The 22,006-nt window shown below is 44.7% G+C and overlaps 2 protein-coding genes across 3 annotated transcripts; one reads left to right on the forward strand and one right to left on the reverse strand.

Moving 5' to 3' along the window:
• Positions 1 to 18: 18 nt before the first annotated feature.
• Positions 19 to 9,175, reverse strand: LOC118221508 (E3 ubiquitin/ISG15 ligase TRIM25-like). Its single transcript, XM_035406633.1, has 7 exons — positions 8,353 to 9,175; positions 6,350 to 6,445; positions 5,705 to 5,938; positions 5,172 to 5,331; positions 3,952 to 3,996; positions 3,046 to 3,138; positions 19 to 1,947 (listed from the first exon to the last, which is right to left on the reverse strand). Exons 1-7 carry the CDS (start codon positions 8,944 to 8,946, stop codon positions 1,391 to 1,393), a joined length of 1,779 nt encoding a protein of 592 aa, XP_035262524.1. The 5' UTR covers positions 8,947 to 9,175; the 3' UTR covers positions 19 to 1,390.
• A 5,074-nt stretch (positions 9,176 to 14,249) lies between these two features.
• On the forward strand, positions 14,250 to 18,899 carry LOC118221510 (amine sulfotransferase-like). Of its 2 annotated transcripts, none has more exons than XM_035406634.1 (7): positions 14,250 to 14,433; positions 14,761 to 14,931; positions 15,270 to 15,493; positions 16,240 to 16,357; positions 16,617 to 16,711; positions 17,937 to 18,117; positions 18,763 to 18,899. In XM_035406634.1, exons 2-7 carry the CDS (start codon positions 14,769 to 14,771, stop codon positions 18,894 to 18,896), a joined length of 915 nt encoding a protein of 304 aa, XP_035262525.1. In that variant the 5' UTR covers positions 14,250 to 14,433; positions 14,761 to 14,768; the 3' UTR covers positions 18,897 to 18,899. The 2 variants fall into 2 exon arrangements, with proteins under 2 accessions (XP_035262525.1, XP_035262526.1); XM_035406635.1 differs by having other exon boundaries at positions 14,251 to 14,433; positions 15,270 to 15,475.
• Positions 18,900 to 22,006: the final 3,107 nt, after the last annotated feature.

The raw sequence follows: 22,006 nt of genomic DNA on the forward strand, positions 1-22,006 counted from the left end.
ACATTAGATTTTCAAAAATAAGTTGAAATGCCTTTTTTTTATTGCATATACAAATACCAACGGTAAAACACACAGACAAACAAACACTTCCACAACCACAAGACTAGCGGCAAAGGGCAATAAGGCATAAGCGATAGAGAGGAGAGGTAGACAGGGCTCCTGAACTGAGAGACCAGGAACCACACACAGTATTTCATTACCGTTTCCTTCACTGGCAAATATTATTCCCAACTCATTTGTCACAGTTGGAAAAAAAATATGACACGGGGGAGAAAAAAAACCATTAAGCAGAGATCTATTTTTAGGATGATATGCAGGTCTGCTGCTTTCTGGCTGTTGTTAGTTGTGAATAAATAAAAAAGTGTTCCACTTCAGTGTTAGTAAGAGGACAATGTTACAAAAAGTGCCACTGTTTCCATGCATAATATTATCAGAAATAAGAAACACCCTTTAAAAACTGCCCTCTAGAGTTAAGATCAAGCTACAAAACAAGAAGATTCAGTCGGTCCTTGTGATTCTCTGAGTAAACTAGCTACAAACACAGAGAAGGGCTGCGGCAAGGGTCAGCATAGAAGCAAATGATGAACATGCCCTGGAGGTTTTTATTTGTACATTTTTTTAAAAGCACTTTATAAGGTGTCGCATATGACACCGTGGGAAATGACAAACTTCCTGCCTGTGAAGCTAATGCAATGTCACTGTAGCACCGCTTTTCAGCAACATGGACAGTTACATTCAGTAGTAAAGAAAAAAGTACTTTGGGAGTCAGATGACTTTCCTAGCATTCACAAAATGAATGGAATATATTCTGTGGCATAGCCAGAAATTCAGCAGGGGAAATTCTGAACCAACAAACATTGAGGAGGAAGGAGTTATCGACCGGGTATGCGTACCATGCGTACTTGAACCCCCCCCCCCCGCCCTCCCTGCTGCCAGCTACGCTCGGCAGACATGGCATTCACAAAGCCAGTACTCAAGCTGGAAGATTAGGCAAGAATGCGGGAACATGGGAACACTTTTGTAGTTCCTCCCGGCCAGGAGTAAAGGCAATGGCACCACAGAGAAATGCCTGACTGCCGAAGGGTATGGTCAGTAATGTGTGTCTATCTGAAAAGAGTGGGACCACAGAGAGAGAGTGTGTGTGTGTGTGTGTGTGTGTGTGTGTGGATCTGTCTGTGTGTGTGTGTGTGCGTGGATCTGTCTCTGTGTGTGTGGGATAACTGCAGTACAAGGATAACATGATAATGCTAGCAAGCAGTTTCTTTCCATCCAGAGACCTATTGATGCCACCATTATCATCTCAGAGAGCTAGCAGAAGAGAGCTAGTGAAAGGCTGCAGGTGACCGATAAGGCCCTGGGGGCAGGGTAGGGGGAGGGGCAGCTTTTGGGATCAGAGGTCAGAGCTGGCGGAGGGAGAGACAGGGGGGCAGATGAGGACCGTGGAGTCCAGGTCCAGCCTGAAAGCTGGGTAGAGAGGCTGAGAGAAGGGGCAGTGGAAGGTGTGCAGGAGGGCGACGGCGCTGGAGAGGCTGTAGAAGGAGAGCGCCCCCTGCTGGCGCTCCAGGAGCACCCCGATCCTGGGGCAGGGCGCGGCGGCCACCGTGGTCTTGCGGTTGTCGTGCCAGGCGGCGTAGCCGGAGTGCGTGCAGCGCAGCCTCCAGGAGTTCTCGTTCCGGCCCAGCAGGCAGGGCTTGCCCCCCCCCTTCCGCCCGATGCCCCGGTAGGTCACTCCGATGTCCACCCAGCCGCCCCCCCTCCACTCCACCTCCCAGTAGCTGCACCCCCCGAACTGCCCTTCCCTGCACAGGACCTGAGCCACGCTGTCGAAGCGCTGGGGGTGCGGGGCGTAGGGCTGGGGCTCCTCCCCGCACCGCACGCCCGGGGGGTCCCCAAACAGCACCAGAGTGGGGTGCGCCGTGTCTGCGTCCAGAGAGAGGCGACAGGTATCTGCGGGAGGGAGAGGGAGAGGGGGAGGGGGAGGGGGAAGGGAATGGACCAATCATTACATCAGACCAGAGGTACACAACACGGGCTGATCCATTTCAGGATTTTGTGCCAGCTTCTGCCCTTCTTTATTTAATCAGTTAGCTCAATCACAGTTTGAACTGAAGCACCAGCTACAGCTGCAGACAGCAAGCGTGATGATTTTACTGTGCTCAAGTACAGGAGTGAACAAGCGTAGTTTATACCGCTGCCAGAAAACTAAAACTAAGCAAACTGGTTGGAACAAAAACCAGCACGCGGACCGGCACTCCAAGACAGGAGCTGTGCACCCCTGCATTGGATGCTGAACTCACCACCATGCCCCAACCACCTAGCATACGGGCTATTCAACTCTAGATCCTGCGGGCTGGAGTGTCTGCAAGTATTTGCTCCAACCATGCACTGCACCACCTGATTTCACTAATGAGCGTACTTACTGGACCAAAGAAGTAAAATAATTAGTGAAATCAGGTGGTGTAGTACACGAATGGAGCAACTACCTGCAGCTGCTGTGACCCACAGGACCTGGAGTTAAGTAGCGCTGAGCTAGCTAGCAAATTACAACCTAGCACCTCAGGGTAATGTTTCTTGTCATTGTTACCTATCATTGTAGATAAAACCAGGAATGTTACATGTTAAAGAATGTTGAGGTGCTTGGATTTTTGTCATATTTAAACAATAAAATAAGCACAGTAATTACACTGTCAGAAAAATGGGTTCTTTGTCTCCATAGAGGAACCCTTGTTAGTTCTTTATGGAACTCTTTACGATGGTGTGCAAAAACTGCAAAAGCTTCCATTTTGAACCACTTCGCCAGACAAAGAACCCCTGAACTAGGTAGCTAGCCTTTTTTGGAGCCCTTCTGAGTGTGTGGTGCGAGCAAGGAGGGAGGGAGAGAGAGGGAGAGAGAGAGAGAGAGAGAGAGAGAGAGAGCAGGAGGGGAGCGGCCTGGCGTGGATGACACGGATCTGGTTTCCGAGAACAACGGGGCTCATGCCGGAGTCGTGTAGACTCGTGTCCGCACGGGGCACGTGACGCGTCAGGTTTCCGCGGGGTACTCACACCGGAGGAAGGTCTCTCTGGTCCGCTTGTCCGACTGCTGCAGGCTGAGGGAGGAGAGGGGGAACGGGACGGCGGTCGCCATCTTCTCCGCCCCTGAGGGAGGGAACACGCGCCCCTTAAACTTGGCCTCGTTTGCCAACAGGAGCACCGTCCACGAGACAGAGAAAGTACCAGTCCCGCCGTGCGCTTCCTACACCCATGAACTCAGCCAGCTGATTTCAGCAACTAGTTCTACCTCCTGGCTGAAGAATTGTGCTAATTAGCAAATCCAGGTGATTGGAGACAAATAGTGGGGAGGGTCTTTACCTTCTCAACCTGGATTTTCCACCTTTGTGCACCATTCACAGATACACCACCCACACAACAAAAAGAAACAGACTTCATGCAACCACATCCCCAAACTCCAAGACAAAAAGGAAACAGTGTGGCCTACATGTATATATATATTTAAAAAAAAAAAAAAAAAAAAAAAAAAAAAAAACCCTTTTTCCTGTCACTTGTTACATGTTGCCCCATCCCTGCACTTCTTGGTAAATTGTATTTGTCCTAATACTCTAGCTTATTCTTCTGCCTAGTTTGGCTTTGCAGATGTTAGACCAGGATAGTGTTCTTTGTTCTCGGCTAGAAATAGCTTTACAAAATAAGTAATTGTACCTTACTGAACCCGTGTTCAGCAGGTGTCTACGATCATGAAAATGCACTTTTTTGTACGTCGCTTTGGATAAAAGCGTCTGCTAAATGAATGTAATGTAATGTAATGTAATGTCAAAGACAAGGATTTCTTATTGCTGTTTAAACACAGCCATTTTGTCCTACATGCTGACAAAGCCTTGTTTAATCTTAACCTAGCATTTGGTGACCATCACCTCTGATGCCCCCCCCCCCCACCCGCAGTAAAAGGCTTACCTTTGCAGCCGTCAGTGGCGGGCAACTGATAGACGTTTGGGTTCACTGCAGGAGACATGGAGAAAGCCAACTGTAAAGGCATATATATTATTGTTCACACATCAATTGCACTTTCGCAGGGAAACTTCGACGGCTTATGTCAGCAGTCTCTCCCAGGCTGTTGACTTCCTGGTTTTCAGCCGAGATCGATCTACTGCACTGCGTTTCAACACCGCGCGATGTGAGCTCATCTCCGTGGCGATGGGGGGATTTTAAGGTCCCGTTCCCCTGGGGAGAGGTCAGACCCCCCCCCCCCCCCCGCCTGCTTCCAGGCCGACCCCGCCTTCTGGCCTTCCGCAGGGATTTCAGCTCTCGTGGGAAAGCCCGCTCGCCCCGTTACCGCCTGGCGCTGAGCCCCCGCTGGCCAAGGAGACTCTCCGCGCCGGGACGGGGGGTTTCCTCCCCTCCAGGGGCTTCCCCCGAGGCCTCGCGTCAGGGGGATTCGGTCGCACGCGCCGAGAGGAGCGCAAGAAACGAGCGTGGACCGAGGGAGGCGGCGTAGTGTAGCGGTTAGGGAACTGGGCTCGGAACCCGAAAACTCAAATGGGTTCGATTCCCAGCCGGGCCAATGCTGTTGCCCCCCCCCCCTTGAACAAGGTGATTATCCGGCATCACGTGAGTAAAATGTCCAGCTGTATCAATGGACTGGATGTAACTGCAATTCACTCCGGATGAATTAGTACTGGCCTAATACCTAAAATGTAACTGCAATGCGACTACAGTGCATGATTGAAACTAGCAGGAACTGCATCTGGATTGTTCTCTCATGTCTCCCAGCGACAGCAAAGACACGCCCATGTGACATGGCAGGAATATGACAGCACTCATGGTCAGTGCGTTATGGTCTGTGAGAGCGCCACTACGGATAACACAGAGGATAACACAGAGCTTTCAGCTAACGCAGAGCTGAATAGTGCAGCTGAAAGGGTTTCCACGGGTGGAAAACATGCCTCTGACTTTACCAACACACCCACAGCGTGAAGATTTAACCTTTGACCTCGGAGACAACGGGGATACCTAAGAATTCCACGCAAACTACCCTCAACTCACGAACGAAGATGAACTGCAGAATTTGAAATGGCTCTATTTGTTAAAGAAGGCCGTACACACACACTCACACACAGATGCATGTCCAGCGCATTCGGGGGTACAAGCCCAGCTGGTTGCCCCTGGTAACGCACCTGCCTTGGTGATCTTGTCCACTTCCTCCCTCCACAGCTCCTCCATCCTGGCTCTCAGGTGGGAGAGGGCCCTCCTGGCTGCGCCAAAGCAGTCGGTGGAGACCTCCGCAGCTCTGGGGCGCCTCCCGCAGGCCGGCTGCACGCACAGCAAGGAAGCCGCCTGCGCAGAATGAGGGCGACCGCAGGTCAAGCGCCTCGTGGGTGAATGTTTGACCGCAAAGAAGGCAGCACTTACACATCCACCTGCATCCTAACATGCAGAGCTGGACTTCAGGAGCGTTCACAATGTCTGTGACCTTCACATCAGAGAAATGCACACATTAACACACACACACACACATACACACACACACACACGCACACGCACACCCATGCATGCACGCACGCACGCCCGCCCGCACGCACGCACGCCCGCCCGCACACGCACACGCACACACCCACACACACGCACAAACACACACACGCACACACACGCACACACACGCACTCACACGCGCGCACACACACACACACACACGCAGCCTGCAGCTGACCCGCAGGAATTGGCCGTTGTCCTCTGTGAGGAGCAGCTGGTCGATCCCCTCCTCCCTCTTCCGTAGCTCGGCCACCTCCCTGTCCAGCTCCTCTACCTCCCGCTCCACCCGGCTCAGCACCGCCTTCTCCTGGGCCTCCAGTCTGGCCCGCACCTCCACCCGTGTCTGCTCCAAGCGCTGGGCCAGGTCTGAGAACAGAGCCTCACTGTCCCCCACTACAGCCGAGGCAGAGCACTGAGGGCACAGGGAGACAGCGTGTCTGTGAGCACCGGCGTGTCTGTGAGCTGTGAGCACCAGAGTGTCTGTGAGCACCAGAGTGTCTGTGAGCACCGGTGTGTCTGTGAGCTGTGAGCACCAGAGTGTCTGTGAGCACCGGTGTGTCTGTGAGCACTGGTGTGTCTGTGAGCACCAGAGTGTCTGTGAGCACCAGAGTGTCTGTGAGCACCGGTGTGTCTGTGAGCACCAGAGTGTCTGTGAGCACCGATGTGTCTGTGAGCACTAGTGTTTGTGAGCACCACAGTGTCACCAGTACGTCTATGAGTGCTAGTAAGTTTGTGAGCGCCAGTGCATCTGTGAATACAGACCTTTTTTTCTTTCTTCTTCTTCTTATTGTTATTATTATTATTTAATGGCAGCAGTACACACCTTAAGAGAGTTGAGGGCCTGTTGGAAGTCCTCCAGTTCCCTCTCTCCAGCCCTGATCCGGCCCTGAACTGCTCTCTGACATTCCTGCAGCTGAGCCTGTGTAACCATAACCATAGATACAGGGGGAGGGAGGTTTCATTCAGAATTTGACAATGGAAAAAAAAGCCAAAACAGTCACTGAAAGAAGTGGACTACAAAAGATGAAATTCTAATGTTTTCTCCAGTCAAAACAAATATTGATTCAAAATAAAAGCCACAAATTTTGACACCTGTGTACTCATTCATAAATAGTCAATTTCCATATAAATTAAAACAAATAAAATTTTAATTTGATTTATAAAGCATGATTTGTTAGAATTAATTCTTAATCAAAGTGATAATTATAATCAATTAATGCTAATAAGAAGCTTCTTCGCGCACATTGGGTCCTGTTCATGGCAGCCTTGTACAGAAGGGTTAGGACATGGAGCACGTCCAAACAGCTAAAAAAAATGTACTTTATGTGTGCACCGGGGGAAAGGCTAACGACAAGAAAGGCCTTCTAAAAAGTTATTTTTTTCCCCCTAATAACAGTTTCACAATACACAACAACTAACCAGCACCTCTACTCACTTAAAATGCACATTATATTACAAAGTACTCATTTGCACAATTCTGCAAGTTCACAGTTTCCATAAGTATGGGTAATTCATAAATCAAGCAATGTCCCAGCATGCATAGTATATAATACTGGACTGGCCTGGTTGGCTATAATTAAGACAAATACATCTGCAGGAAAAGACCTCACTGCGTTTATAAAGGGGTGACTCTTGGTGTGTGTTTGGCTAAGACAGCTCAACATGCTAATGTTGCCATGGCGTCAGGTGTTCCTCTGAAATTGTGATGGCCCAAAATCATAACAAGTGACTACATGGGAGTTTCATTTTTTTTTTGGTTCTCATGACCTTTTATGCAAAGGAAATCTCAAAAGGACCTGCTCTTGAACTAGAGTTACAGGTGTGTTTTGAAATATTCAGAAAAAAGTTTTGCTTCAGACTTGGTCACATTCATTATTATTCCTCATCAGGTAAAATTTTAAATAAGTGACTTTCATACCTCGCGCAAAGCCAGACTGTTTTCAATGGGTTGCCATGGGTACAATACGTTACTTAAAGTAGAACGTAAATATACTATCACAAATGGATGCTGAAATAAAGAAGAGGACGGTGCTTTTTGCCACTTTTGTGTTCATACATGCATGGATACGGTAAATATTTCAAGCAGCATCTGATGATGGCTTCCATTGAGGCACACACTTCTCTCGCCGCGTTTCTACTGCAGGGTGAAATGTGCTTCAATCATGTATCTTAATTAACCAGGAATAATTTCCTATCAATTTACAAGTTTGAAAATAACTAACATAATAATAATAATCAAAAAAGGCAGATTTTTTTGGGCTACATGTGTCTGGAGTTTATACTGACAATGTTAACATGACGTCAATGTTAAACGCCTCCTTGTGAAATCATAATATTCAATAACTTATGCCTCTGGCAATTTTTGGCTGTGCATTGCTCGTGGTCCTGCATATACGACCGGGAAATATCGCGGGTAACAGTGTTCCCGTGTGAAGTAACGTATGGGCCTATAAGCGTCCGTACTGGTCCTCTAGCTATAGTTCACATATTCCGAATTCTTTCAGCCCACTGACTCAAGGGCAAAATCATTGTGTAGCCTACAAGGACACACAATGTACAGTTCATCAAGAATAACACTCCCATGCACCCAGTGCTGCAATGCACGGTACTGCCCATCATCTAAATGTCCCCCTTACCATTCTTATGAGTTACCGATAGCCTCTTCCCTTTTCCCAGTAAGGGCTCGGCTATCTAAATGTCCATGTGTAGCCTACGACGAACGAGCAACATCGAGCAGATTGGAAACGCAAATACGATGACATCAAGTTTTGAACTTCCTTTTGTGCCGCTGCTGTTGCAAAGTCATGCGTTGCAAGGACCTCTCACCTGTTTCCTCGCTCTCTGGATGTCAACATTGCGCAGATCTTCCTGGTCCGACTCGCAGAGCGGACAGTCCCCGCTCCACTCCACCTGGCTGTAGCAGCCGCCGCCCTCCAGGCCCAATCGGTGCTGTGAGCAGAGTCTATCTGACAGATCCTCGATCGCATTCACCAGTTTATGCCGCCTCAGAGTGCCAACTTCCCGGTGAGGCGCAACGTGTTTCTCGCAGTACGAAGCCAGACATGCTAAGCATGACTTGACCGCTTTTAGTTTGTTGTCCACGGGGCAAAAGTCACATGGGACATCTCCCAGACCTCCCAAATAACGGTCTGGGGCAGACGAGTTTACAAGCTCGGTGAGCTTTAGTTTCTCTACCACTTCTGCAAGCACCGTGTTTCTTCTTAGAACCGGTCTTGGGCTAAACGTATCCCGACATTGGGGGCAGCTATACTGCCCGGAGTCCGTCTGATCCCAGTAGCCATTGATGCATATCATACAGTACGTGTGGCCACAGGGGATGGCCACTGGATCTTTCAAGATATCCAGACAAACAGGGCATCGGAACTGACTTTCTGTGACAGAAATATTAGCCTCTGCCATCGCTATTTACCTGTCAATGATGTATCGTAGTTTTTGTCCGAAGCCTGTTCAAAGCGCAATTTCTCTATGGGGAGAGTCAGCCCGTCACTTCTGCCGGCTGTTGATTCTGTAGTGGGCAGGGTTTAGAAGCGAACAGGAATAGCATTTGTGATGTGTAAATCACCCCAGAGGAGTTCTCCACATTCGAGTAACGGCCGTAACAACCGCTATTCCGGATTCGATTGAGCAAAGCACAGAGGGGGAAAAAAAAAAAAAAAAAAATATATATATTGACGTCAAGCAATCGACTTTACCGTATGACTTCAAATATACGCGCAGCTTTTATGTGGGCTCAAATTCAGGACGACGGTTGATGCCTACCAAGGAGCACAAGCGCACTAAAAATGGCGCACCCTAATAGTCTAGCTTTAGTGAAAGCAACATTATAATTACGTTCGACGTTTGTGCCTTCAGTTGATTCCTTAACATGTCTTTCCATCTTTATGGGTTGTTTTTCAGAGATTGGTTTTTTACATGGACAGTGATGGCACACAAAAGTTTTTTTGACCATGCACCCAACCATACAAAAAACAATGATAAAAACAAAAACAAGTGAAGACAATTAGAGAATTACAACGTCATTCTAGACGCATGGAAATAGAATGCAGTCAAATAATCTGATTGGTTAAAAACCAGCATTATTCCATTGCCTACATTGCATTTAAATTATGAAACACAAGGAATAATACTAATAACAATAATAACAACAATAATATTAATGATTTATAAAGCACCTTTCATACAAACAGCAGCCCAAAGTGCTTCTTCACAAGTTATAAAATGAATTAAGCATCAATTCAAGGTATTTAAGGAAAGACAGTAAGACATCTCAAATACAGCCAATATTAAATAAAAAGAGTACAGTGAAGCTAAAATAAATGAATGAGGTTGAGGAATGGTAGGAATAAAAATTAAAAAAAAAAAAATGAAATACTGTGAGCTTTGTGAGAAGTTTGTCTTCTCTCTTGTGGTCCTACGAGGAGAATTTCAGTCTTGTCTTCATTTAGTTTTAGAAAGTTTTGCTCGTCCACGTATTGATATCAGTGAGAGAAGCAGTGATACATGCAAAATTAGAATGTGATTATTTCAAGGTACCCATTTCAACATATGGCACACGTTCGCCAAGGCTGGCAGAGAACGTCTCCATAATTACAAACAAGCAGAACCGGTGAAGAACCCTGTCAGATAGGCTAACCCATTTCTCTAGTCTCTCAATTAAAACACTGTGGTCAATATTAAACACAGCTCTTAGATCTGAAAGGAGAAGCACAGCCATGTTGTTGTCCTCAACAGTAAGTCTGAGGTCATTAAATCATATTCATTATATTTCATATAATATGGGATACATAACATTATTTACTGATGTATAGCTTAAGATGTTTAGAAACAAAATTGTTACGAATACTGTATCTTTTTGAGTAGCAAAAACACATCCAACAATGCATTTTTTCCACAGAGAACGCGCAATAGGTAACTTCATTACCAAATAATTAATTACTGAATTAACGACTCAAAACCAATTCAATTTCAACCTTCTTTTGACTATCATATATTGTAAAGCCCCTTGAACACTTGTAAGAAAAGCGTTTTGTAAAGAAAATAAAATAATAATAGCCATCATCATCCTTGGTGCACAGACCACTTAGCACCATATTCTGAAATGGGAACCTTGAAATAATCACTGTGGCAAACACGTCTGCCACAGGCCACCGAAGTGACTTTCCTTGGGGCCCTCCAGCACAGAGACACAGGGAGATGATGTTAAAACAGTCCACATTTATTCCACGAGGGTTTGGCAAGATGGTAACGCCAAATGAGCAGATGTAAAAACCCTGTCATGACAGAGAGCTCCTGATGTGGGTGGGGATGGCAGATTTAACCTGTGCGCAGTGATTACCTCACTACGCACAGGTGCAGCCACTCCTGTTCCTGGGTCTAATTAGCCTGGCCAATTATCTAATTCTTAACCAATTATCCAATTGGCCAGGTCTAATCAGCTTGACCCAGGGCAGGTGTGGCTGCTTAAACCAGCCATCCCCACACCACAATCACATTCTGACTTTGCAAGTACACACACACACACACACACACACACACACACACAAAACACTTAGAGCTAATTGGAAAAACAAGGACACAATGTCGTTGATGGCAAACACCATTCTTGCACAGCACCAGCTTTTTGAGTGCCAATCGCTCCCCCTTGTGGAGAATCTTCAGCCTGCTAAATGTGAGTGAGCGTAAGTGAGTTAAAGCCAGGTCCAAGAGGTTGTTTTTCAGCATCTTAGCTTAACAGAAACACTACTTTATGCCCTGACGTATTACATTCCGGAACGGCAATCACTTGTTTTGCTTGATGACTGATATTTATTTACTCTGACATGATATTTATATTTATTAATTGTACTCTTGTTTTATGTTTTCTGTGTGAATGCTTCTTGACAAAAAGACTCCAATTGCAATACAAGTTCATAACATGCTAAGGGGTATTTGTTAACAAATAAGGGGTGTTTATTGTCACTGGTTGTTATTTGCAGTTTTCTGATAATGAATAAAAATGGAAAAATGGTTTAAATTCTAAATAGCTTTCCTGGGCCAACACAACAAGATAGGAAGCGAACCAAGACAGGGCGGTCCCAGCAATGCCCATCTCAGCCAAGGTGGAGAGAAGTATTTTGTGGTTGACCTTGTTGAATGCTGCAGACAGGTCAAGGAGGATCAGGACAGAGGAGAGGCATGAGGCTCTTGCAGTGGTGAGTGCCTCCGTCACAGCCAGGAGGGCAGTCTCTGCTGAGTGCCCGGATTGGAAGCCAGACTGGTGAGGGTCTAGCAGGTCGTTCTGATGGAGAAAAGCGGTTAGTTGTTTAAGCACTGCTCGCTCAAGGGTTTTGGACAGAGTATAAGACCTTTCATTATGGTGTTCAATCAGATAAATATGTGGCAAATCTACCACATAAAATATGTCCAAAATATCCAAGATCACATAGCTCGAAGGAAAATATGAGCTTTTCACATGGGGTATGACAGTATCACAAGGCCATTTGCTGAGAAGTCTAAGCATGCACAATGGCAGTTGCTTTATTGCATTGACCTTAAAAAGGGATGATTATGCCTGAGGACCTGCCTATAAAATATTGTTGGAGTATCTTTGCATTTCAGAGAGGTACATTTTCCATTCACATGAATGAAATGAACACCCCCAAGGCTTTATGTGTTATTTTTTTTTTTAATGGCCACGGCCTGATGAATAATAACTAATACACAGTAAGTTAGCAAATACTGCATATGAGGGTGTGGGCCCTATGCAACTCTGTGTATAGTTGGTGCCGTATTGGGTAATCAATACCATAATCACCATCGAGGTATTTGTTTCAAAATACTTTTTGGCCTTACATGATGAATTAAACTACAATGCTGGAAAGGTACATTGAGCTGAAGTAAAAGCTGCCAATACTAACTCAAATGCCTAAATGACACATATGGTCATGTGTCACTACGAAACAGCTGAGCTCTTTTAAACTAGATTTTCTTAATCGCTTTAACATTTTGTGGATGTGAACACCAGTACTGTAAGCTGGATAATGTATAAATTAAACTGAAGCAAATGTAGGCAAAACTGAATTACCTAAAAACTGTTTTTATTTTACGGTATTTATTTGTGGAGTTTCCCCCTGAGAATATAGCAAATATAAGCAACACAAAAACCTCTCATTTTAAATAAAAAAAATGTTGTGTTAAACATTTATGTTTAAAAGATATCAGCTGTTCCATGATTTTAGTCATGAATGCGAGTACCGCTTGATTCTATACACCAGCTGACATGTTGAAAACTCCACTTTAGTATTTTTCAGAGGCAGGAGGCAATCATAGAAATTATGTTTGAGCACACACACGTGTAAAAAGCATCGTCAAACCAACTAACCAAGAAAAATGACCAAAACAAGCCTTTTCACTAAAATTATGAAGAAATTAAAAATAGCAGAAATTCAAATACTCAAATTATTGTTGAAAAAAAAAAATGTATTTCTGAAACACAAAATGTATTATGGGTGCAATAGGCATTTGGTGAAGCATTTACATTTGTGGTGGGCATCTTTACATTTTTGGATACAGAACTTTCTGTTAGAAACCTAGGAATGCGGCAGTTTAATGCACAGCTCCCATTCTTATTGGTCATGAACACAGCCTTTACACTGTATGAATCTAATTTGGTGTCTAAAGGTTATTTTGTGTCTAGTCAAAGGTGCTGGCAACAAAGATGCAATGTTTTTTTTTGCATTGAATAAACTTAAAACAACCAATGTTTCAGTCATAAACATCACTGCAATCCATTATACAGTTCTTAATTTAATAACTTATTTGTATTTAGATGTATTTATAATAGAAGTTAATGTAATCCACTCAGGTCTCAAACACTGGCAAATCAGATCACCACCCAGATAGTTTTGGCTAACTTATCATTAGAACAATGAAAGCGATAATTATGGACAATTATCGACACTGCTGGCACCTCGCAGCAAGAAGGTCCTGAATTCGAATCCCGGCCAGGGCCTTTCTGTGTACCTCTTGGCTACCCCCAGCCAGATCCAGGTATTAATGTGTTCCACCTCAAGTACAACTGTGTGGAGTTTGCATGTCCTCTGTGTGTGTGTGGGTTTCCTCTGGGTACTCCGGTTTCCTCCCACAGTCCAAAGTCACGCAGGTAGGCTAATTGGAGACTCTAAATTGCCCGTGGGTATGTGTGAATGGTATGTGTGTACCTTGTGATAGACTGGCAGCCTGTCCAGAGTGCATTCCTGCCTCTTGCCCAGTGCACACTGAGATAGGCTCCAGCACCCACAGCGATGGGGCATAGTACCTCATTATAAAACAGCAACTGGGAGTGAGTGATCAAGAACTATACCAACCAAGGAGACTTAATTAACAATAGACTGTTTTCAGACCAGGCCTCTGGAAGCTGGACCATTAGACCCCTGCTTCGCACATCGATTGATTTAGGGAAGCCAAATGCATCCCGCCCTGCTCAGGTGTGTCAGATCCTTTTAAACTTTTGGTTCGTTCGCAATTTCGCATTTGAACAGTGGTTCCCAAACTTCTCGCATACCCCCAGCTGGATCCAGGTATCAACGTGTTCCACCCCAAACACACCTGACACAACTAATAAATCCTGATTACGACAATTGTGTTTTGCGAATAACTGCATTAGGAGTATTCGAAGAAACCTCGCCCACAAGCCGTGACGAAATGAATATATTTTGAGGTGACCCAATAAATTAACTTCAATTGGAAGCAGGGTTGCTACAGGACGGTAGATACCCAGGAATAGGTTTGCACAGCCCTGGTTTTAAAGACGCAAAATACCGCAACGGTCTTAACAGCTTACTCTGTATCTTGTAGAGAGATAGAGACGTCGGAGTCACTTGCAACCACCACGGCGGCACACTTTGGGTAACAAATCTTTTGCCGTTCGTTTCTTTAACAATTATTGCTGCTTCAGGCGTAGACCGGAATCATTTGCAGATTGGCCTAGCATATTTCAAGTCCGAATGAGGGCTATTTGCCCACGTTGGACAACCATCTCGCCAACTGGTCATAACGTAAATGGTCACATACAAGGGTCCGCATTAATAGGTCATTTAAACTTGTTTCTGTCTTTATTGTTGTGCATCAGTATCTGCGTGCTGCACCCGTTACCTACCCCCGCACCCGTCATGTCTGTAGGCTACCGCTATTCTGTTTCTCCTCTCTGTAATTTCACCACATTTCATACCACAGAAAGAACGATGGCACCGAAAGACCAGCTGACTGGCGCCAGACTACTTCTTCGTTTGCAAACATTCTCCCACATGATTGGCGACTTGGTTCTCACTGAGGAATACATCGACAGCTTGGAACACTTTGAGATCAGAGACAGTGACGTCTTCCTCGTCACTTATCCAAAATCTGGTCAGACTTTCGTTGATATGATTTCACTTTGAGCAATTGCTGCATTTAGACTGAAGCTGCTGCGTTCTTTTCACATGCATTTCAGGATTATCTACACTAGTTAATGGTCATAGTGCAGCTATGATAAACTGGATTGCTCGCTTTCTGAAGCTTTTGAAATTATTTTAGTTTTAGTATGTTTAGCCAGAATACTAACATGCTATCTAACACTTCACACAGACATACTGCCTGGGCCAGTTGTCAGAAACACTGGTGGTCTAACAAATAGACCTGCAGAATGACCTACCTACACAGACTGCATCAGTAATCCCCCCCCCCCCCCCCCCCCCCCCCCCCAGGTACGGTGTGGACCCAGCGTGTTGTTACCTTGTTGTATGAAGACGATTTCCCAGACAGTGTGGACAAGCGCACGCACGAGCGCATGCCCTGGCTGGAGTACTTGGAGAGAGGCATGGACTATACCACGCGCCCATCACCCAGGCTGTTCTCCTCCCATCTGCCGGAGAACCTGGTCCCCAGGGGGCTGCGGGAGAAGAAGGCCAAAGCAAGTTGTCAAGCAGGGGTACCCTGAGGGAGGGAAGGAGGGTGGGAGGGGGGTTTGGGTTGGAGGAGGAGACTGAAGCTGAAACGCATAGATCTGTGTTTGTCATGCCCTGTGCATTGCAAAATTCATGCATCCCACACTACTGGTATGTGTGACCAAAAATATTTAAAATAAACCTTCATTCATACACAGGTCAGTTGTATTTTGGCAGCATAGTATAATGGGTAGGGAACTGGAGTTGACTCGCAAGTCGTGGGTTTGATTTGCATTATCTGAGAACATAAGGGAGTAATAGGTGATGACCAATTGGTTGCCAGTCACCTGGTTGGTGGGTAGTAACCAGCATTTAATTTTAGGTATACGAGCTTGTTCTAAAACCTCACCGCTGTAGTTGACCTGCCTTTATTTTACCCTGTACTTCTCTGGTAAAGTTCTTTAATAAATTGTTATTGACAGTTTTGTCATGGCAAATCTTGGCTTACAACACTGAACATTCTTACAAACTTGATGCACCACTTTTCGTTGCCACTTTGCATTGCCACTTTGCATTGCCGCTTTGCATTGCCGCTTTGCATTGCCACTTTGCACAACCTATTTGTACATAACAGCTTGGACATTTAAAGTCTGAATTCTGATGGGATTTTTTTTTTCTAGATTGTAAGTACCTCTGTATACGAGTGAAAGTTAATGTGATCTAGCATACTCTTTCGTGTTTCTGACACTAAGCTGTATTTTTGTTTTTTTGCCGTATCTGTTTGTTTCAGGTCATCTATGTTCTCCGGAACCCCAAAGATGCCCACGTTTCCATGTTTCATTTTATGAAATTGCGCTTGGATAACAAAGTCAAGGATGAAGCACTAGACAGATTCCTGTCCGGCCAGGGTAAGTGTGTATTGGCAATGTAATGTAATGGGAAGCAGAGCTTGCGTGCAGGCCAGTGTGGTACTTTCAGACACCAGTTAGGGGCACTGCAGGTATACCCTGAGCAAGGTACTTGACCTGAAATGCTCCAGTACATATCCAGCTGTGTAAATGATTTGACTGTGAATTTTAAATGATGACTTATGCAGTTGAAAACGAAGAAGTCAAAACACAAGTGCCCACCCCTGAATGATTTCTTGTTCTAACTGATCCTTTCCAGGTCCTTACGGTAGCTGGTTTGACCACGTCAAGGCATGGTACAACAGCCGAGACAAGTACAACATTCTCTTTCTACGCTATGAAGAAATGATAAAGGTGACGGGGGCGGAGGGGATGGGGGGGACAAGAGGTGAATCTTAGTGTTTTTTTTTTTTTTTTTCCCCCCCTCCTCCTGATTTATTCGAGGAAGAAACGACTGCCAGTGACGGCCCCAAACCAATGACGGCCCCAAAGATTTGTCTCCTGCCACCTGTCCGATGGAGTATGGCTGCCGCACCAGGTGGCATTCAGTTTCCGATTTATGAAAGGGGAGGGAGCTACTTATTTTAAATTTTTCCTCCTCTCTCCCCAAGGGCATTCAATCACGAGCTTCCAGCAAGAAAGGAATCCCACAATGCAATCCTCCACACGTGAAGATGAGAGGGATTTTAGTATGCGATAGGCAGCGAGTGAAAAATATCCTCTGCACTATTTTCCAGCAGCACTGTGGAAGTGTTAAGATGTTACACCCTTGCACGACCATGCTGATTCATCAGGGAAGGGAAAAAGTTCTAAAGAGAAGCTGCACGTCATTTTTTATTGGGACTAAAATGGTCTTACTTAAACTATGCTTCATAATATCCTTGGCGAAACCCCTGGAAATAAGTACACCCTGGGATTTTTAGTACACTTTATTTAGAGAATTTTGCCTACTTCACTTTCTCACCCAGTGTACTCAATGGTGGGCAAGTGTGCTGATTTGTCACCGCCCTAGTCTCGTGTAGTCATACAAGTTTCACAAGCTTACTATCTAGTGGGGACCAATTCAAATGAAAATATTGTGGATGATATTGACCCCCCCCCCCCCCCCCCCCAAATCTATGCATATGAGAGTATGGTTTGCGTTATTAAAACCAACTGTTTTTGTTTTGTTTTTGTTTTTAATAGTTAATTATAAATAAAGCATTCTGATTTTGCTGCAGATGGATACAACAGGAATAATAAATGGTTAAAATGGTAAATTTCTTCAGGGGTCATATGAAGCCCCCACCCCCCCTCCATTTTCAACCCTCAAGTTTGCAGCAGTGTCCTTGGAAGGGGGGCAAAAGGCTCGGTGGTTGTTGGTTACACAAAGGCATCCCATCCATATCCAGCCCATGTTTGCCGCAGAAACTGATTGTTACCTGTCAATACCACTGCTTGCCGTTATACGCCGCCAGTGTTTTAGCATTTAGCATTTGTTTTTATTATTTTAGCGTGTTTGTGTGTCTAGGTAGGTGCTGTCAAATGTCACTTGGTATCTAATGTAATGCCTCTCTGTTCTGTAACATTTTTCCATCAGGATCTCCGCTCTGTCGTTGTGAAGATCAGCGAGTTTGTGGGGAAGAATTTGTCTTCTGTAGAAATTGACAGAATTGTGGAGCAAGTCACATTTAAGAAGATGAAGACTGATCCTCGAGCAAATTATGACTTTGCGTCCAATCGCTTCGACTTTAAAGGGAAGCTAAACTTTCTGCGTAAAGGTAAGCATGTGCTAAAAGCTTTTTGTGATCAGTGAAACTGCTTGATGTTCTCACAAGGTCTTGTGCGACCAATGGAAACACATTTCAAAGCTATTGAAATGCTTTTATATATTTTAGATTTAATACCTTTAATGTGACAAGGGCTATTTAATGAAGGTTATGGAAAAAATATGTACCATTTGCACAATTTCAACTAATTCATCAAAAGATCCTGAGGAATTATTGCCATTTTCCAGTTCATGAAATGAATTTTCTTTCCTGAACCAAGTGAATCGAAATGGATTCAACTCCAACCTGGCCTTCGGCCACCAACTCAAACCCCTGCACCCCCACCCCCAGTTCAATCTTTCGGTACCCAGAAGTACGATGCACCCCACTTTACATGGTGTAAGGTTTAAAAAGACCTATTGCTTATCTTTGTTTCGTAGAAAACTTTCTCAGCTTAAACAATAAAGAACAGAAGAGGTTTTACTTATGATAATTTTAAGCACTAGGTATTCTTATCTTATGCACTTATCTTGCAAAATTAATCCATAATGACACATTGGCAATATAAATTTATTTTTAAAAATCTAAAGCAATCCAATTGGCTGGCACTGTTATATCGCACTGAAGGTCAGTTTACCCGTTTGTGTTGTGTTTCAGGTACAGTTGGGGACTGGAAGAACTTCCTTACTGTGGCTCAGAGTGAACGCTTCGACAGAGTCTTCCAGGAGAGAATGAAGGACTTCCCTCTGACCTTCGTCTGGGACATCAGTGAGCTCCAGCCAAAGCTCTAGGTTACCAATCGGTCAGTCAGTTAAAGGAGAGAGCCTCCTTTAACACTGATAGTTACACCTTCAAATACCTGGGCTCCTAAAGAAACTTCCATGTGTCTTTCTGCATGTACAGAATTGTGCTAACGTGAATTACAGCATGTAGCATACCATGATAAAAATTTTAAAAGCTATGATGAACTTCGGTCCGCTCTATGCACTGTTTTCGTTAGTGTACATTTTATATGGCTGTAAAATTGTGCAATATCTGTTCGAAGTAACCTTGGCCTGTATTTGATGTTTGGTCTTGTTTTTTTGGCACTGGTTTGTGTTTTGAAGAGTAAATTACTGTTTTCTGATGTGTATACAGCACAAACAATTGCCTGTATGACTAAGATTATTTTTGACATGCCTAAACCAGAGAGAGGGGGATGCTGCCGTGCATTCATAATGAGACTTATGGGCATGGGACCCAAAATAATGAACATCACCTGGTAATACATTGCACTGTGACCACTATGCCTACTCACCCACCTGTACCAGAATCCACTGCACAATTCACCCACTCCCTACATCAACCCATCATAGGAAGGGGGGTGTGGGGTGGGGAGTTCTGTGCTGAAGGTCTACGGGTAAGGAATAAGGAAAATAGTTTGGCCTTGGAGGAATATCAGGGATAAGTCACTCTGTGTGGCTCTAGAAGTTCTACTTCTGTAGGATTTCATGTCTTGCATGTTTTACCCTTATTGGAAAACCTTGGTGTCAAAATAAGACCTGCAGTAATTCATTAACAATGTTTGGTCTGATTGACACATGGACCAACAATATGAAAAGATTAATAACAATGACAAGCACAGCATCTTTTCATGAAATGGAACTGGACCTGTAGCTATGAAGGAGGAGGCACGCATTTAGCAAACATGCCTTAGCGTTCAGTATATTTGATTGATGCGTTTAACTGGGTAACACAAGTGACAAATTTTGATGTGACTATTTTATGGCAAAAATCTATTGGAAATTCCTCATCCAGCAGGAAGGATGATGAGTGTAGCCTGATCTCTGGTGTCACAAAGTGGACCTTCACATATTCTGCATTCACGCCAAGAGTTGACAGCTGGTGGCTCCTGTGCCACATGCAACTATTTCTTCCCTGCCATAGTCTTCATAAATTATTAATTATGAAAATATTATAATGGAAATATATGCAATGGAAATTTTTCACATGGGTTAAATATTTTCTGGACTGTTACAGGGAAATGAAAGAGTTGGTCAGAATCAACTCAACTCCGACCATTAAGCAGAGATGTGAGCGGGAAAAGATGCTGAGAGATTTATTTTTTAAATTCAGCATCTATCGCAAGAACCTAAAGTCTTCTGTCTCCCTCCTATACCACTCCCCACTGGCCCTGGTCCAACCAGCACGCTGTTGTTTCTTGGGCTACTAATCAGACGCGGCTTATTTTATTATGGAATTTGAAATTTAAACATACAGGATGTGATGGGTTTTTCTTCTGCTTTCGACACTACCCAATCCCGCATTCTAGCCATGAGGATGATGGAGTATTTTGAGTTGAGCCATAGTCTGGTAGGATAGGTAAATGATTTCCTGACAAACGGGGCACAAAGTGACAGTGAATGGCATTTTTCCTGATACACTGTGCTCCCCTATTGGCTAGAGCATGGGTTGTGTTCCCTTACCCTTTACTCTATATTCTGTAACTTGTGCCAAAGTAAGCATGAGAATGGGGCCTCACTGAAGTTCGCAGATTGTGAGTTTGTTTCATGACAGGGTTAATTCCTGTCCCTGTTATGTTGTGAGAAATCCTTCCTACAGTTGAACATATCTGAGACAAACGATACGCTTACTGATTTTATAACTTGTGCTTCAACCCATGGGACCGGGACCATGACCATGCAGGGCCAGGTTATGGGTTATGTAGAGAGCTATAAGTATCTCAGGGGCGGTCATAGACTCTAAAACTGACTTTTGAGGAGAATTGTGAGGCAGTGTGCAAAAAGGGACAGCGGGGTTTGTTCTGCCTCAGAAGACTGTCCTTTTCTATTAGTGGAAAAAACCACGATGATCCTCTTATCAGGGTTTTACCAAAACAATCTTGTCCTTTTCCCCTGTGTCATAGTTTGGATCACCTGACTCGGGAAAAACAAGAATTCTCTAAGCAAATAAATTGCTAGGCTGGCTAATAGAATCTCTACTCAATCTATCAGTTCTTTACTCATCACAGCTACAACATTTCAGCTACTGCCCTCTCATAGGCAGTCTTGGAATCTTTGTATTTTTGTTTTCTACCCATACCTCAACGTCGACTCACTGTTCCTGGTTTCCAACACCTGCTAATGGGACAATTGCCCCTTTCTGAGTCACTCCTGAGCTTGCTTTCTGACCCTGCCCCCTCCCCCCCCCCAAATCCCTGCTGGAGATGTTCTCCCTGTGTCTGTGTGAGTTTCCTCCCACAGTCTGAAGACATGCAGGGTAGGTTAATTACAAAGTCTAAATTGCTATGAGTATGACATGAGTGTGTAAGTGAATGGCCTGCGATGGCTGTATTCCTGCCTCTCACCCAGTGGGCTGGGATAGGCTCCAGCACCTCCTGTGACCCTGCCCAGGAGTCAGATAATGGATGGTACTCCTGTAAAGCGTGCTGTGACAAGTTCCTTGCCATGTATGCGTGCAAGCTCGCATGCAGCCTACGAGCGCCCGATTGACCAGCAGGGGTCACTAGGTAACAATGAGTGCTGTGGAGGTCAGTTTGTATCCAGGGACAGATACTAGAAGAAACATATTGACCTTGACTTTAAACAAGCGGAAGCTACTTTCTCGGATGATAAACCTATGAATGTAACTGAATTCCAGGCTGAAAAATAAAGGTCTTTTAGTGAGTTATGCTTTATAAAGCAGCTGTGGAAAATTCTAGCTCGTAGAGCTAGAAAGAGAAAAAGATGTGACCTAATCTTGAACATTAAAGGGAGCCAGAAAAACTTTATTAGAACCGCAGACTGTATTGTTTCCATGTACGCATAAAAATCAATGCATCACTTTTTGAAGTGCCAACCGAAATTCAACGTGGATTATTTTTTTTCGCGACAACGCCGCTCCCTAATCGACAGAACTCTTC

The sequence above is a fragment of the Anguilla anguilla genome, chromosome 2 (assembly GCF_013347855.1).
Source record: "Anguilla anguilla isolate fAngAng1 chromosome 2, fAngAng1.pri, whole genome shotgun sequence".
NCBI lineage: Eukaryota > Metazoa > Chordata > Actinopteri > Anguilliformes > Anguillidae > Anguilla > Anguilla anguilla.